The sequence below is a fragment of the Mauremys reevesii genome, linkage group 1, assembly GCF_016161935.1.
Source record: "Mauremys reevesii isolate NIE-2019 linkage group 1, ASM1616193v1, whole genome shotgun sequence".
In the NCBI taxonomy this organism is placed as follows: Eukaryota; Metazoa; Chordata; order Testudines; family Geoemydidae; genus Mauremys; species Mauremys reevesii.
In genome coordinates, this window is record NC_052623.1 from 252,019,793 (window position 1) to 252,037,772 (window position 17,980).

At 43.6% G+C, this 17,980-nt stretch overlaps 1 protein-coding gene and 1 long non-coding RNA gene across 6 annotated transcripts in view; one reads left to right on the forward strand and one right to left on the reverse strand.

The window, feature by feature from the left end:
• Positions 1–1,784: 1,784 nt before the first annotated feature.
• LOC120409342 (sodium- and chloride-dependent betaine transporter-like) overlaps positions 1,785–17,980 on the reverse strand; it is a 55,552-nt gene continuing 39,356 nt past the window's right edge. For 2 of the 5 annotated variants that reach the window (XM_039547272.1, XM_039547262.1), the window contains 3 exons: positions 16,320–16,420; positions 14,802–14,972; positions 1,785–2,556 (listed from right to left, as the gene is read on the reverse strand). In XM_039547272.1, the coding sequence (XP_039403206.1) occupies positions 2,395–2,556; positions 14,802–14,972; positions 16,320–16,420 (434 nt within the window). In that variant the 3' untranslated portion in view covers positions 1,785–2,394. Of the gene's footprint in view, positions 2,557–14,801; positions 14,973–15,286; positions 15,865–16,319; positions 16,421–17,980 lie in introns of those variants that run through there. The other 3 variants (XM_039547251.1, XM_039547234.1, XM_039547242.1) reach the window with 2 other exon arrangements.
• LOC120409356 lies at positions 9,979–16,454 on the forward strand. Its single transcript, XR_005601262.1, has 3 exons — positions 9,979–11,447; positions 14,829–15,005; positions 16,323–16,454. It is a non-coding gene; the product is annotated as an uncharacterized LOC120409356 (long non-coding RNA).

Consider the following 17,980-nt stretch of genomic DNA (forward strand, 5'->3'; position numbering starts at 1 on the left):
TCTGGTGCCTCCGGAAGACGGCTCCTCCCTGCGGAACCAGGGCCATCCTTAGGATTTATGGGGCCCTATGCAGTATTATTAAACTGTTGCCCCTATGCCCGACGGCAGCCTGAGTTTGCAGCCCAGCGGGGGCGGAGGGACAAAGCAGAAAGAATGACAAGATGCCCGGCCCGCCTCATGGTGGCGGAGAGTCACAGTTCCCCGCAGAGACCGCTGTACCCTCCCCGTCACGCGGAATGGACATGTAGAAGGTTCCTAATTAAAAGCACTAAACTTAATAAAAAATGTCAGTCACAGGTTTCTTGATATGCCCTGAAGTTTGTCAGACATTTATTTGCAAAAACTTTGTAGTACGGGTGAGTCAGCTGTCTTGCTGAATACAACATTAAATATTATTGAATACATGATGCAGCTCTTCTCTGTTTTACATTTTCTTAATCAGTATTTCTATGCTGATTTTATATTTTAAATGTGCTCTTATGCCTTCATAAAGTAATCATTTCAGATTTAACTCACTGAAACAGACATTAATTTAAATTAATCAGTCACAGAGATTTAGGCTGCTTAACTTAAGCGCGCTGCACTTCAAAGCGCTGCAGCGGCGCACAGCGCTTTGAAGCGCTTAGTCAGCGAAGCCAGCGCTGAGGAAAAGCTCCCAGCGCTGTCCAGCTCTCCCCTCTGTGGGGGAAGCTGCGCTGGCGCTGGCGCTGGGCTCCAGCGCTGGGGGGCTGGGCACTGGGAGCTGTGGCGCGCCGCAATTTGCAGTGCAGAGGTGTGTTTTTCACCCCTGCTGCAGCTGCAAATTTGTAAGTGTAGCCAAGAGCTTAGTGTGTTCATAACAAAGTTCATTGCTTTTAGAAAAAAGGAACACTAATTTACTGTGTGTGATCTCCATAACAATACACATGTTTATGAAATTTCACCAACTTTAAAAAATATGTTTCCAAAGATTTTAGGCATAACAAAGGATTTTATATCGTACTAAGGTACTGATTTTGCTTAAAGCTAGTTCATCAGAATAATCAGAAGTAAAGAAAGGGAAACTCTTTGTCCAGCTATCTGGAGGCAAAGGGCTGTTGCTTCCTTCAATGGGGTGTGGGGGGAGAAGGGGTGAAAGGAGAAATGGGTGGACAGAAAGACTTTGGAAGTAAGTTTTTTTACTATAGTAATTAAAATGTGTATTTTAGATAAGGGTGATCTTTTGAAGAATTTATTTAAAAAAACTATATGACTGAAGATCCAAGCATTTAAGGCTAAAGATGATTGTGCATCTAAAAACCTATGCAAGGATTTTTTAGAGATGTGATTTTATAATCTTCACCAACTCACTAATGAAATATTTTTAAAGCAAATTTTAAACTAAGGTCCTGTAGACTGACATGTTCTGAGTAAATATTACAGTCATGCACAACTGTTTTTGTCAGTACATTCAGAAATAATAATTAGAGATATATCAATCTCCTAGAGCTGGAAGGGACCTTGAAAGGTCATCAAGTTCAGGCCCCTGCCTTCACTAGCAGGGGGTTGGCAAATGCCTGTTAAATGTCATTACCCCTTGAATGGCTCTTTAACAGGTTCAGTGTTGTGCTAATAGGTCTGGCAGGCTGGAGACTCTCTCTTTTAAGTACTAGATTCCCTTCCCAGGAAGACTCAGGCTATGGCTACACTTGCATTTCAAAGCGCTGCCGCAGCGCTGGGAGAGAGCTCTCCCAGCACTGTCCGTACTCCACCTCCGTGTGGGGAATAACGTACAGCGCTGGGAGCCGTGCTCCCAGCGCTGGGGCTTTGACCACACTGGCGCTTTGCAGCGCTGGAGACGATGTGTTTTCACACCCTGCTGCAGCGCTGCAAATTTGCAAGTGTAGCCATAGGCTCAGAGCCTGCAGTATGTGATTGGCTCTCTCTCCCTGGTATGTAGGTGACCTACCTGTGCACTCTCTTGTGTCAGCCTCCTGCTTTTTATGTACTTATAAACCGTTTAACTTGTTCCTTTTGCTCACACCCCCTCATTTTGTGCCTTTACCTTCCTGACTTTACTTCTGAACCTCTCTACTCTTTGCAATTTCCTTTCCCCATTATTTTATATCTACTGTTCCTTTTTTCAGTGTCAGGGCTCTAAATGCCTCTGGTGAAGTCACACTGCTCTTTCCCAGGTGCAGAAGGAGAGAGCTGTCCCAGCGCTGTCAAAAGAACTGCCATCCCAAGTCTGTATAGTTAACTACCTGATAAACTTAAGGGAGAAGGATGTCCCAGAGTCACTGACTAGGATGGCTTTGCCTCCGTGTGCAGAAGAGAAATGAGAAGTGCATTGTCCCAGGTGTGAAGAGAAGCCACCTCAGGAACGAAAGGGGGAATCACTCCAGAATGCAAAGGCAAAATCCTTTCCCATATGCTTTACAAGTGAGTTTCCTTCTCTGTGATTATGAGCACTTCCTTGGCTGATGGGGATGAGATCCTGTATTCTGCTTTGGGGCTCTCCAATCGTTCAGACACGCTAGCCCGGTGCTTCTTTGGCTGAGGCAAATCCTCCGCTGGGGAAGTGAGTTGCTTTAGCTTCTGCAGAGAGACAGGCAGACAGAGGGAATCTCTGTTAATTGAACTGGTAAACAAACTGACACCCAATAGCAACCCACAGTAATTGCTGTGGGCAAAGGCATTTCAGAGAGCTAATCCTCTCCACTTTCCATTCCTCTCACCCACCCACCCACACGGCTGGCTCTAGTTTTTTTGTTGCCCCAAGCAAAAACATTTTTGCTTGCCCTCTCCCCCTCACCGCTTTTTTTTTGGCTTTTACATGTTTGCACTTTGCAGTTTTGTTTTGACTGTTTAAACTTTTTAAAAAATGAAAACAGAATTTGTAGTTAGTGAAATAAAACAATTTCCTACTAGGGTAATTTTAACATATAATTTTAACAAAAACACAATTACAAACAATTTGAGTTCAACTATACACTGTAATGAAAAACATTAGTGTCTTCCAGTTTCTCATAATTAAAAGAATTTATATGAACTGAATTTTTCTGGTTTTTATACTTGCGGTCTTTTAATAAGTCAGTGAAATCTAATTTTTTTGCAAAAGTCCTGACATACGATTTTGAGACACGATGGACCTCAAATAATTTTTTAGTAATTTCAATTTTGAGAAACTGTGCTCACCAGAAGCCACTGATACTGGTAATGTTAAAAGAATGCGTAATGCTATAGCAGTGTTTGGAGTGAAAAAATCATTTCTTGCTATAAATTCTAATACTTTTAGAGGAGAAGTTTTAGGCCTTATTAGCTCAGATACAGTAGAATTGTATGATGAATTAATAGCTTTATCAATGTCAGCAGCATTATCAGTACTGAGCGCTAAATGTAGGGCTTGGCACTGCTTCATGAGATCTTTGGAAAACTGATTTTTAATATTTCCAATATCGTATAAAAATTCAAAAGTTTCACAATGACCATGCAACTGACAAAATCTTTCTTCAATGGAAGTTATAGCTACATCCAAAATACAATAGAAACATTCAACTTTAAACCTTTCGTTTGGCTCGAGAATAGGATCATCATGATCATCATAATAAAACTGCCTTGTTTTTTCCCCGAGGATGAATGAATCGTTGAGGTGCAAACGTCAGTTCAAAATCAAGATCCTCTGCTATTGTTGTTGCTTCTTTGTCAGTTTCTTCAAAACCTTCATCTGAACGGTATATTTTTTTAAAAATATTCCAGCGTTTTATTCAAAATAATCTTTCCCTTGGATATGTCTATGGTTATGTTCTGCATAACTTTGCTGGTCAAATTAATTTTATTTAGAATATTGTGCCAAATAACTGTGCAACATGAAAATTGAAACTGCATCATCTTCTGAGCCAATGTTTCAGCTTCATGTTGAAATGAAGGATCATATGACAAGTCCTGGCTTATTTTGAATAGTGCATCGTAAATCTCTCCTGATGAATATTGGAATGGTCTAATAGCATCTATCCTGCTTTCCCATCTAGTTTGACTTAGAGGTTTAAGTGTGAGTTTTTCTTCAAGATGCTTCTTCAAGACTGCCCAATGGTGTGTGGAAGCACTAAAAAGTTGTAAATTGCTTGCACTGTGGTAAAATATGAAACGGCATCTTTAGATGATTTGGCGGCATCACTGAGAACCAGACTGAGTGAATGCGCATGGCAAGGAATGAAAAAAGCGCGATTGTTTAAATTCAATATTCTTTGCTGTACACCTGCATGTCGTCCTTGCATGTTTGAGCCGTTATAGTACCCTTGGCCGCGCATATTTTCTAAAGGTATTCCATAGTGTTCCAATCTCTGTAGACTTACATGTGTGAGGGCTTTCCCAGGAGTTTCGTTCACAAATTTCACTTCTGCATTTTCACCAATTTTCAGAAATCGTAAAACTATTGACATTTGCTCTGTTTTGCTCAGATCTTGAGTACAATCAACTATAATTGAGTAATATTTGGCATGTTTCAAATTCAATAAAATTTCATTACACTCCATTAGAAGTTAATTCTTTTATCTCATTTTGTGTGTTTTTACCCAAATAATGGGTGTGAATCTCTCCATCTTTCACTCTTCGTACATGCTCAGCCATAACATTATCAAATTTTGCCAATAACTCAACCAATTTTAAGAATTTCCATTATTCTCAAATAAAATATCCGAGGATCCACGGAATGCGAGGCACTGTTGGGCTAGTAAATTAATGATTGCCAGTAAACATTCCAACACTGCTTGCCAACGCAGAATTTCTGAATTTTGCTGATGTTGCTGTACTGCATCGATTGTTGTACCGAAACATAATCTGTTTGACAGCTACATCCAATTTGTCAATGAGCGTAAATGATTTTTCATGTTTTTTCAAATGCTGATGCAAATTTTGCCAGTCATTAAAACCTGCAGTTGCCAGAAGAATGTCTGAGTTACAGAACAGTTGGCAGCAACAACAAAACACTACATCTTTGATCTGTGAATACACTAACCATGATCTATTAATCTGTTCCCCATTTTTCATTTTTTTCCTTCATACTGGATGGCATAAATCAACGATTCGACTCATTAAATGGATATTCAAATGTAGGATCTAGTTTTGAAAGACCTTTTTTCACAATAATAATTCGCATTGCATCAGTAATTATTGTTGGCCACGTACTTGGATCTGATCCTATGTCAGGCTCTTCACCTTCCAATAATTGTTCTTCAGTTTTAGATTTGGATAATAGTTCTTCATTTCTGGACTTTTCAGCTGAAGTAGTAAATCTTTGGATGGATTGTGATTGTTCGTCTTTATCAGTTAGCGAAGATAATCTTTGGTCAGATTGTTGTTCATCTTTATCAGTTGATAAAGGTAATCTTTGGTTCGATCAGTCTCCATCAGTTGATGAATAATCACCTTCAACACATTGCTTAGAGCTTTCTCCTTGATTGTCAACTTTATTTAAAATACTTTTTTGAAGTACGAGGTTTTTCTAATTCTTTTTGCTGTTTCTCTCTTTGTTGCTGGCAAGCAGCACCGGAAAGTCATTTTCGTTTTTGTCCCAGCATTTTAGCCCTATAAACACTGGCATCGACGCGAAATGGAAATTAGCACAAATGGCGCCAATAGGGCAGCACCGTACACACATGTAATCGTGATTTGAGTGACTGTGTCACAACGTGACATGATATTTTTCACATCATACTCCTATTACTTACAGTAAGTACAGTAGTGTAAGTTGCTAGTCATTGGGGCGAGAGAGCTCCCCACGAGCTCGCATACACATTGGACCCAGCCCTGCTGGGAGTTTCCCAGTGCTGAGGCCACCCAACTAGGAGCCCAAGGAGCATGCAATGGAGAGAGCTCTGGGGCTGGAGGAGCCAAGGAAGAGGTGCTGGGCTTGCTGGACAGATGCTGCCCCTCTCTGCCAGGTCACTCACCCCCTGCAGGAGGGGAGGCAGAAGGAGACTCCAGACACTGGAGTGCTGTGAGGGGCTGGGGAGGGAGGCAGCAGCCTCTGGGGCTCCAGCAGGCAGAAGCTCCCCAGAGACCCTCCTGCCTGGCCCAACTCTTACCTTGCTGCGGATCTGGCCCAAGGTGGATTCATCTCCCATCACCACCACTCCCAGGCCCAGGGGTTGGGGCTGCTGCTGGATCCCAGCCCCACTCATCCTTGGTCTTTGCCTTGGCCCCGGCACAAGCTGGGCTCAGCCCAGGCTGCTGCTCTGCTCCCCTCTCCCCTCCCCTGGCAGGAAGCGGCACAGAGGGAAGGAGGAGGAGGAGAAGTCAGAGTCAGAGGCGGGGACAAGCCAAGGAGGAGCGGCCTGCCCAGGCGCCATGTTCCCTCCGTTCTCTGCAGCCGGAGCAGGGCCGTGCTACCAGCTCCCGCCTGAGGGGTCGGGGGTGGCCGCCGCCCACAGGAGAGCAGCAGGGACACGGTCCCCACTTAACCGGCTCCCTGCCCCGCCGCACCCAGCGGCAGAACAACAGGCTGGTTACCGCCCACAGGGCGGTCAGGATATAGCCCAGGATGGTGCTTCAGGTATGAGCTGGGGCCCCAGCATTATGCTGCCCCATATATTTTGCCGCCCTAGGCACCTGCTTGTTTAGCTGGTGCCTAGAGCGATCTCTCTCTCCCTCTCTCACACACACACACACACACACACTTTACTTATCTTTAGCCAGTTCTCATCCATGATTATTCAACCTCCAGGCTTACAATGTTGCTATTTGTTTACATTTTGGGACATGTATCACAAGGTGCACTAGAGATGTATTTATGGGAGGAGGGACGGTCTTCTGTTTAAGGCACAGGAGTGGGAATCAGTACACAAGGGTTCTATGCCTGGTCCTGCCTCACATCTCCAGTGGCCTCAGACAAGCCCCTTGTGACTTAATTTGTCTGTGGTGCTGAGTAGTCACAGCTTCTCCTGCCGCCTTCAATGGGAGTTGTGGCTCCTCTGAACTCATCCGATTCAGAGGGCTGATAATAAAGAAGTGCTGCTCAGTCACAGATCCAGTTCACGTCAATAGAAAAATCAGCATCTTCAGCTCTTTGTACCCATGTCATCAACTGTAAAACAGGGTTACTAATACTGCCCTCCTTACAGGGGTCCTGGGAGGCTTTCATTAGAGGCTGTGCCATGCTTTGTGATCATTGGATGGAAAACGCTAGGTAATATTATTATCCCACTGCACACACCTACTCATAGAGCAGTCTCAGAGAGAGATGCTTTTAGCTACAGATTTCTTCCCCCTCCCCCCACTCCATGTTTCTAGCATTCGTCTCACACCCTATACCCTCCTGAGACCCTGCACTCCCTGGGACTACCACAAAGTGGTTTTCAGAGTCATTGAGCACCAAAACACTTCTCTAATAGACATTGATATTCATAGCTACATGGGTCTTTCTATGCAGACTGTCTGGCTCAGCACACACCACTCATCTGATCACATGCTTACAGATCGTATCACAAACAAGGCTGAGCAATTAACTCACTTATATAGCTAATTTTGACACTCTTGCTCTCTGTTTGTGAATTTCCTGCCAACAGATTATTATTTTCTCTAATTTATTCAAAAATATTCATCCAGTAATTTCTGGCATAGTTCTTGGTCTGTAGCTTGTTTGTGATTCCATGTTTGGAATTTGAGCTGTTTTTAACTGGACACATAAGGTAACAATGTTTGTGTTTCCTGATTGGCCCAGTGGAACTCTGGGAGTCAGCTTGCTGGTGTGAAAAGTCACGATTACCAATTAGAAATGTGCTTTCCATGAATATACTGCAATATTCACTTTAAATACAGCATGCTGTTCCTTGGAGCTTTGCTGCCAGTACATGCATTGCTTAAAATATTCATAGGCAGTAAATGAAAGAGGGGCACAAGCACAGTCAGGGAGACTCCGTTTCAAAATTAGAACAAATATTCATTGAGGATTTTTTGGGGGGGTGGGGGGAGGGGCGGGGAAGGTGGACAGACCCCTTCCTGCATTTCTAATCCATGTCCTTGGAAGCTTCTTTATAAAGAGGCAGTTAAAAAGTCCATGGAAGTTATATCTGACATTTTATAAAGTGAGAGGTAAACACAAAAATCCCTTATCTGTACTTGACTAAATCAGTCACTTGAGCACACTATAAATTAGCACTAACGCATCATAATAAAATATTTGGCACCTACTGGAACTTTTTGGCTGTAGATCTCAAAAGGCTTACCAAAGGTGGATAAGTATCATTCCCATTTTACAGCTGGGAAAGTTAAGTCACAAAGGCCCCCCAATCTGTCTTTAATAGCAGACAGTTTAACCTCTTTCAGTTGTGTAAGATGGTTGTGTTGTAGACTAGGTAGCTGAAGCCTTGTCTATAGACAAGTTTTACCACTTTAATTATATCGGTCTCATTAATGCAATAACCACTCCTCCAGTGTGAGGACAGCTATAGTTTCCCCAGCAACTGCACCTTGATGTGGTGCATATGCTTGTGTGCTCCAGATACCCTGAGAGCTATGTTGGCAGGTGTAGAACTCCTGGTAGGGTCATCCAAGACAGAAAGGTCAAAGGGTAGGAGCCAAACTAAAGGCTGTCCACTGGTCTCACAAAAATGCTCTGTTACAGAAACATCCCAGAGACAAGATGAATCTGTCACAGATTTGCAAATACAAATATCAACTGTGGAGAATCATGATGTGCTGGATGTAAGACAAACTAGTACTGATCAACCCGCAAATCCGTCTGACATTCTGATGCTGGAGAATCAAATCTGCAAGGAAGTTGTTAATCTGAAATGGGGTATCTTCACGCTAAAACTAAGTCAAGAATTGGGAGTTGGAATGATAGATCACTTCAGAGCACAGGCAGACTGACACAAGTTATCGAGAAATGAAAATCTCTGGCCCAAGTATACTTGGAGTGATTGAGATGAGGTGGACTGGACCCATCTAATTATCATTGGAAGGCATGGTTGAAGAGAAGATGATAAACATTGGGAAGGTTAAATTTAGCAAGGAAGCTACTACAGCACTGAAGGAATGGGTATCTGCACATTCAAGAATACTGACCGCTCGCTTTATGACAAACCGAGCAAAAGTCACACTTGTTCAGTGTTATGCACCTAACAAATGATTGTGATGAACAAGGCAAAGATTGTTTCTCTGAAAGGTTGCAGAGTGTCCTTGGCAAGATCAATAAATATGATATTGTTATCTCTATGGGAGATCTAAATACACAGGTACTGGATCTGAGCACATTATGGACAGAAATGGCATATTAGAACAGACTGACAATGGAAAATGTTTTTATAATTCTGTGTCCTATGCAGTCTATGAATTTTCACACAAGGAAAGACAAACTGACGTGGAGATGAAATGATGGCTTCACCCAGAAACAGCTTGATCATGTTGCCTTTAGCAGGTGCAAGAGAAGATCACAGTTGAACACCAGGCTGTATAGGAGTGCTAGTATCAGAAGTGACCACCATCTTGTTTTTGGACAATCAAAATAAAATAAATAAAAAAACAACAAAAAACAAAACTAGATACTAGAAAGTTAGAAGATCCAACAATGAAGGCACACTTCAAGATCCAATTTAGCAATAGATTTGAAGAGTTAAAGACACAGATGGATGACAGAAAAACAATGGGAGTTTTTCAAAGAAGCAAGTGAGGATGCATCCAGGACTACCATGTGGGATGAGACTATCTAAGAAAGAAGAATGGCTCCAACCAAATACATGGAAGCTAGTTGAATAGAGGAAAGAATTAAAGACAAGAAAGCAAGAAGAATGAGACAGCAGTAAAAGAACTATTCTGCAACAAGAATATGTGGTGACAAGACAAGGAAGGTAAAAGATTAGCCAGAAGAGATCTTAGAGAATGGATGGAAAATAAAGCAAGAGACACTGCGGAGGCACATAGGAGAGAGGATTCTAAAAAGCTCTCTAGTATCTAAACAACTGACATCACAATGCTCTAACCTTTGTAGAATTGTGTAGAAAAGCTCAAGATTGTACGATTTTAACCACAAAGGATGGACAGAGTACCCATTGGATGGTACATTTCCAGGCTGTGCTAAACCAGCCAGAACCATTAACACATACTGAGGAATGTGAAGACATAGTGGTCTTATCTATACCACTACAAGTAATCACCTCGGAGGAAGGAACTAAGGCTATAAACCAGCTGAAGAGTGTTAAAGCACCAGGCTAGGATAAAACAAATGCTGAAATGTTAAATGCTGGGGAGGAAGTGCTGGTGAATTACATGTGCAGGCAGTTGGAGTGGTCTGGAGAAGGGACACCTCTTCTCCAATCTTTGGACAGGTGTTATCTGCAAAATCCCTGAAAAGGTAGAACAGCTTATTTGTGATAACTAGAGAAGGGTGATACTCCTAGCTGTACCTGGGAAAGTGTTTTGTATTATCATTTTGAATGGGATGAAAACTGCTTTTGATAAAGTACTCAGAGAAGAACAGGCTGGATTTCAATCTGGTAGGTCATGTTCGGAACAGATTTTCACCTTGAGAAGACTCAAGGCTTAGAATACCAGAAGAGTATAGTTTTAAACAGCCTTGATTTTATTGAAGTATTTGATAGCATGCACAGAGATGCCCTCTGGAAGATCTTGAGACACTATGAAGTTCCAGCAAAGACTGTTAATTTGATAAAAGCTTTGTATGGCGAGGTTGCATCAGGACCAAAAGTAGAGTCACAGAATGGTTTAAGAGTATTACTGGCATAAGGCAAGGTTGCATATTTTCTCTACTTGGCTTCTGTATTGTCATAGATTTTGTGATAAGACTGACAGCTACTGACGAGAACACTAGTATTGTTTAGGCAAGAAATAGGCTGCAAGACTTAGATTTTGCAGACAATATAGTCATGCTGGATACCAACCGGGATGGAATGAAAGGACTCTTTCTGAATCTAAAAGCAGAAGCAGCCAAAGTGGGACTTTGTATCTGTATACAGAAGACCAAAATCATGGAGATAGGAGAGAATGCTATCAACACTGGCAGATGTGTGATTGATGGAGAAGAGTACAAAAGAATTAATGACTTAATCTATTTTGGAAGTACAATATCTGCTAATGGCCATCTCACTAAAGATGTGAAGGTAAGAATTGGCAAAGCCAGAGGATCATTTTCCCATGTGTCAAACGTCTGGAAGAGTAAGACACATCTACACACAAAAATGAGATTGTACAGTTCTATTGTGCGAAAGATCATGTAACCAATGTGGAAGTGTTGCATCACATGGGTCAGCAGACTGAGGACTCAGTGATTCATAGATGCCAAGGGCAGAGGAGACCATTGTGATCATCTAATCTGCCTTCCTGTATAACACAGGCCATAGAAGTTACATTTTAGAAAAACATCCAATCTTGAATTAAAAATTGTCAGTGATGGAGAATCCACCAGGACCTTTGTGACCAGATAGAGACTGGTTTGGCCATACCATCAGGTAACCCCGTGGCATAAGCACAAGGTATGTCTTAAATTGGATTCTTCCTGGGGGGAAAAGAAGGCATGGAGGACAATGAATGACTTATTGCAGGATGATTGAAAATGATATTGCCATCATGGAGACTACAAACATCTTGCTCTGGACAGACAGCAGTGGGGAAAATGAGTTGCCTCATGCCCCACTAGGCTCAGAAGATTCCACAGCTAAAAGCTAAGAACAGTTCCACTAGTATAAAAGTGCTTATGCCAGTCTAGCTTATTCCAGTGTGGGAAGGGGATTAAGGTATGCCCACAAAAGGCACCTTTATATCAATATAATTGCATCCACATTAAGGGTTGTACCAGTATAACCATTCCAGTTAAAAACAACAACCCTAACCAAAATAGCAATACTGCTACAAAATCAGTGTAGACTAGGCCCAGGTGTTAAGGGCCTTTCCAACTGCATAAAGCTGGTCCAGATGATAAAAGCACCCTTTCCCCTGTGCAGAGAGGGCCAGTAAAGCCAAGTCACTTGCCTAATAGCACAGATGTAGTCAATACTAGAAGGCAGGTCTCCTGACTCCCAGTGCTGTTTCCAATCCAGAGGCTGCACTCCTCCACTGTCTTCTCTGCCTTCCTCCCTTCCCCATTCACTCAAGTCTTTTCTCCCCCTCTCCTCTTAATGGGGCTTTGTCTTGTAACTCATTAGGCACCTGAGGTTGGCACTAATCAGCACTGCCACACAGCCTGTCACTTCCAATTAATTTAGAGTTCCTAGCCAGGAAATAAGAGCCTCATGGGCACAGATTCACCTTCCCTGAGGTGACTGAGCTGGAAAGGATGTTGTGAGCCCAGTTTTTTCCCTGATGCAATAGTACTGCAGGGTTCTCCTCTCCACTCATCTCATTTAGCGAGATTTGAATAACTCCCCCCAGCTCCCCAGAGTTACATTCCACCCTCCCCAATTCATTTACATTTCCATCAGCCTGAGCTGTCATTCAAACTGGGACAAACAGGGAGAGATTGTGCTTCTCCAGGTCTTCACAAGGAAGTAACCCAGTGTGTGTGGGCCTCGGAATAGGGGGTGGCCACCTCCATGGCCCCATCTCCCCCCCCAGACATCTTAGGACCTTGCATAAGGCTCTCCACAGGTTCAGGATCCCTGTGATGGAAGAAGAGGGGACTGGGCAGGGGAAAGGCAGCTTTGTATAGACTGGGAGCAAGTCATATGTCCTGCCCATACTAACCCTGGTGAGATTGCCTAGGCCAGGGCAGGGTTAGGTAATACACCTTGTGAAGAGTTATCTGGGGCAGCCCTAGCCAAGGGAGACACTGGTAAGGAGTAAGGGGGAGATCAGAGTTAAGAGCCACTGTCTGATCCAGGACTTGCACTTGGCACAACTCAGGAGGGTGCTCTATGCACCTTCACTCCCCCTGATCCTGGGGGCAGCTGATCTCCACTGGAAATTTAAGCCCAGAAGCCTAGGCCCCCTGAGGACACTTCTGGGAGCCAGGCATTGACGGAGTATAGCATTGCCTCAGTCAAACTCCCTTTTCCATCAACACTCTCTGCACCAGAGAGTGGGAGGGGTAGAGATAGATGCTGCTATGACAACTCTGTGCCACACTGGGGGAATCCTCCACTAGCCGGTTAAGTCAGCATTACGGTTGCCTTGCATCATCATACTCATGCATATCGGTTGCACATAGAACTGCAGATCTGGCCCACTCCAGGTAGGCTGAGGTGCTTGCTAGTCCCCTGGGAGCTGAGCAAATTCATGAGAACCTTCCCAGTGTAGCGACAGCCACTGCAGGTCATTCTGCAGTAGGCAAATGCCAGGCCACCCAGACGGAATGATCAGGGGAGAACTTAGCCAAGGAGGTCCTCACTGAGATGTCCTCCTCTGAGCCCCATCCTGTGAGGAGGTGATCCTGACCACTTTTTTGTGTAATGCCCGTTGACCATGGACTCTTAACTCCTTATACAGGCAAATCTTCCAATGAAGTCACTGGGAGTTTTGCCTGAGTAAGGGCTTCAGGATTTGGGCTCCCATAAACTGGCAGCTACCAAATTAAGGTACCTTTGTCCCACAAAACCTCAACATCACCTTCAGCCACAGCTTCAAATGACCCTGCTGCTTCCCCATTTTCTCCAGCATCCAATCCAAAATGTTCCTCTTTCTTTTTAAAAAACTCTCCACGGACTTGTTCCAGCCAAATGCACAAGTCTGGTTTCTCTCTGCACTCCTTCCAAATCCCTCCATTCATCTACACTGGCCTCTTCCCTATCCTTTCATGGTCTCAAATGATATTGGCAAGAGAACCTTCTCTTACACAGCTCCTTCCATTCTCATCACGTTACAACACTCAGCTAGAGAATCAAAGGGCTGACAGGAAAAGGGATGCATTGGAAAGAACTGACAGATATGGTCACGTGCCTATAGAGAGGTAGATGTTAGGAGACATTTCTATTTGGTCACACCATTGATTCACTATATTCTTTTTGAAGCACTTCCAAACAGTTCGGGCCAGATTCTCCATTTCCCTGCATCTTATCTCATCATTTTACACTACTGCAAATTGCTCCCATTCTAACTTATGCCCACTTTACACAGATGTAACCAACCAACATGGTGTCAGGCCTCAGTGAACCAGGCCCTCCTCTGTCTATCCCTTTAAAGAAATGCTACGCATTGAATTGTTTGAATGACATTCACGATCGTGAAAACTGCTGTACTGACAGTGCCACAGATCAAGGGCAGCATAGTCCTTATGCTGCCTATCTTCATCCCCACTGTCCCACTCATGTATCTCAAATGTGATCCACAGTGACCACCTCTGGGAGCAAGAGGGTACTTTATTCCCCACACCTCTATTCATCTGTGGCCTCTCTTCTAAGCCTGTCAACAAAAGATTCAATTAGGGCCAGTTGCTGAGATGGTTTCGTTCTAGTACAGTAGAACCTCAGCGTTGCAGGCGTCAGAGTTATGAACTGACCGGTCAACCACACACCTCATTTGGAACAGGAAGTATCCAACCAGGCAGCAGCAGAGACAAAAAAACCAAACCCAAATACAGTGCAGTTCTGTGCTAAATGTAAACTACTAAAAAAATAAAGAGAAAGCAGCATTCTTCTTCTTCTGCATAGTAAAGTTTCAAAGCTGTATTAAGTCAATGTTCAATTCTAATCTTTTGAAAGAACCACCATAATGTTTTGTTCAGAGTTACGAACAACCTCCATTCCCAAGGGTTCATAACTCTGAGGTTCTATTGCACTGGATGGAGACCATCTATTATTTCACACAAGCCAATGGGAAGCACTCACAGTCTTTAGTCACTGATGACCTGGGCTGGATTTGAATCTGGGACCTAGAAGTTCCAGACCTTCTTTTACCTTCTTTAGTGATCCCCTGGTTTTCAGCAGGATGAAAATGACGTAGAGTGGAATGCAGATCATGGAAGAGAAAGCCATCAACCAGCCCAGAGCGTAGCCCCACGGAGGGTACACGTACCAGTTGTTGTATGTGAGGGGGGTGTACTTGATCAGTGAAAATAGGAAGGTCGCCTGAGGAATGAAGAACATAAGTCAGAACAGCAGGTGGGTACATGGTGAGTCAGAAACAGGTGGTGAGAGACGGTTCCTGACAAGGGATGTATAAGCAGTAGAAGATTTGTGATCTCCTTACCTAGTTATATCCTTGGTCCTAAGTGTTTGGGAGTTGGAAATATTGTGATGGGTATGTACACTGCTGTTACTTACCAGCCTTAACTGAGTTTTGAAACATTTTTTGGTTTTGGAATTTTCCCTCCCCCCTGTGCTTTTTCCATTCACCAACCCCTCCCCTCCCCTGAACCTTTGGGATCTGAGTATTAGTGCTCTTCTACCTCCTATCCCCCCCACCTTTCCAGCTCCTAACCAAATCCTTACCTTGCCTTGCCCTCTCCAACATGGATCCTCTAAACCTCCAGGAAATTCCCTCTCTCTCCAATGTATGTGTAGGAGGAAGTTCCTTATTTGTAAGCTCTCTGTAGTCAGGGTGCGGAAACTCTGGAGCAGCCAATCAGGGGCTGCAGTTTGGGCACCTTCTCTGGTGACTCCGGGCTTAGTCATGCCTCTGACAGGACTGACTTTTCAGCTCTGAGTAGAGCCCTGGGGCACCCAAGGCCCTCTCTGAAAATACTCATTGAAAGATGAGCTCTCAGCCTGCACCCAGCCCTATAGAGCACTCAAACCACTGAGCTCTCAGCAACTCATGCATGACCAAGCAGCAGCTCTGAAAACTCCCTGATTGTTTTCAACTCCCACTGGAGCCCTCAGGTGGCAGCTCCAAAAGCTATTTGTGCCTATCCAAGCTGTTGAAGATTTTGGCCATAGTGCTCGATCCTGATTCCATTGAGGTCAATGGCAAACGAATGTCATGACGTTCACGGGAGCAGGATTAGGCCCATACCATCTGCTGAAATCAATGGAAACGGAACCGGGCATGAGACAAAAATAGTTAATATCTTTCCTTAATTATAAACGGTTTTCTTCAAACATAGTCGGTGGGTGCATTTTCAAGGTGACTTGACTTAAGGAAAGCAAGGGGCAGGAACAAGATGTTTTTGAACTAGTGGGAGTCACAGAAATGTAGACAGAAGAGAACATTTCAGAACAAGGTAATTCTTTAATGGGCTTTGCAGATACATTCTCCTTTGCCTGCAGAATAAATATGCCAATTTTCAGGCTAAATGAAATTTCTAGACCTAAGACAAGGCTTTACAATAGAAATTGATTTCAGCTTCAATTATGGAGAAGCTACTGCTCCTCCACAGCAATTCAATGAAACAATAGTGCCCCTCTCAAAAGTCCCTTCTTCACTCAGATTCTAGGATCCCTGTACAAACATGCCTCACCATAGTTTGTACCTACCAGGCAAACACCAGGGGTGACAAACTGCCAGCACATCTTAATCAGCGGCCACGGCCGATAACCAATCATGTCCTCGATGTTGTCATAGAAACGGTCCGCACCTTGACCACCAGAGGAAGGGACAGAGAAAGAGAGAGGTAAGGGGTGTGTGTGTGTGTGTGTGTGTGAGTGAGAGAGAGAGAATTTTTGTTCTTCAGAAATTACTCATGCCAAGTCCAGGTTCAGTTATGCTTTACTAAAATGGAAGCTCTAATTCCATACAGCAGGGATTTATTTGATCCTCCAGGTGCTCAGAATTTCTGGAATTCAGGCTGCTTATTTAGATGCCTAAATACGTAGATAGGTGCAGGGGCGTTATTTGCTATGGGGCAAGAAGGGCAGTTGTCCCTTGCTAGACCTTGGTTTTCACCCTCACCCATGCTCCATTAGGTCTTCCACTTTTTGCCCTCCTTTTCTCTCCCCCCTGCCTTGGGATGTGGTCATAAGGAAAGTACATTTTGCCCACCTGAATTTTTCTGAAATGACCCCTATGGCTAGGTGTCTCACTTTAGGCACCCACTCAACAATTTGGTCCTAAAATAATTCCCTAACCTAGCTGACGGCCCCCCCCATAAACCTGTGGGTATACATAGGCTTTGTAATGTGCCCCATAGGTCAACAAGAGACAGTTCTGTGAGATTAACTGTGTGGCTGTGGGTGGAGGGGCTCTCTGAAGAATATTCAGCCCTAGTAACCAGACCGATACACCTGGGGCTTTCAGCTTAATTGTCCTAGGGCTAGTCCAATATTTTCCCTCAAAATGTTTAGGGCAAATTGGATTTTTGACAAAGCAAAATTTTCCATGAAGTGTCAACTTTCCATAGAAAATTGACCTTTTTTGTTTAAAATCTGAAAACTTGGAAATCAAAACTTTTTGCTGAAATAATAATAAAAAATCAATTTGCAAATGTTGACATGGTGCTTAATGGGAGTTGAAGTGGATGGCTCATGGCCTCATTCTCTATGGCTGGGTTCACCAGCTGTATTACATCTTCCATGGTGCACCACATCCATGTGATTCCCATGATGCACTGCAGTGGCTCAGTAAAGGGGGAGATTGGGGGCATATCAAGGGATATATAGTCTGGCCAGGGAGCCCACTGTCCACCCCTAGATAAATTTGGACATGAGGTACCAGAAAACTCCCATGAGGCAGCATTTCTGAATTTCTGACTTTGGCCAGAAATATTCAGTGTGGTGGGTTTCTTTTTTCTCTTGAAAAGTTGAAATTTTCCATACAGGGGAAAAAGCATTTTTTGGACCAGCTTTACGGATATCACTTTCCAGGTTCAAACAGGCCCATGGAATAGTCTGTGTGACATTGCACAATCTTTCCACAGGAACACATTGTGATGTTAAATACAGCATGGGCAAATTCATCCCTGGTGTAAATCTGCTGAAGTCAATAGAGTATCATGAACATAACATAAGAACGGCCATACTGGGTCAGACCAAAGGTCCGTCTAGCCCAGTATCCTGTCTTCTGACAGTGACCAATGTCATGTGACCCAGAGGGAATGAACAGAACAGATAATCAAGTGGATCCATCCCATCAACCATTCCCAGCTTCTGGCAAACAGAGTCTAGGGATACCATCCCTGCACATCCTGGCTGATAAATTC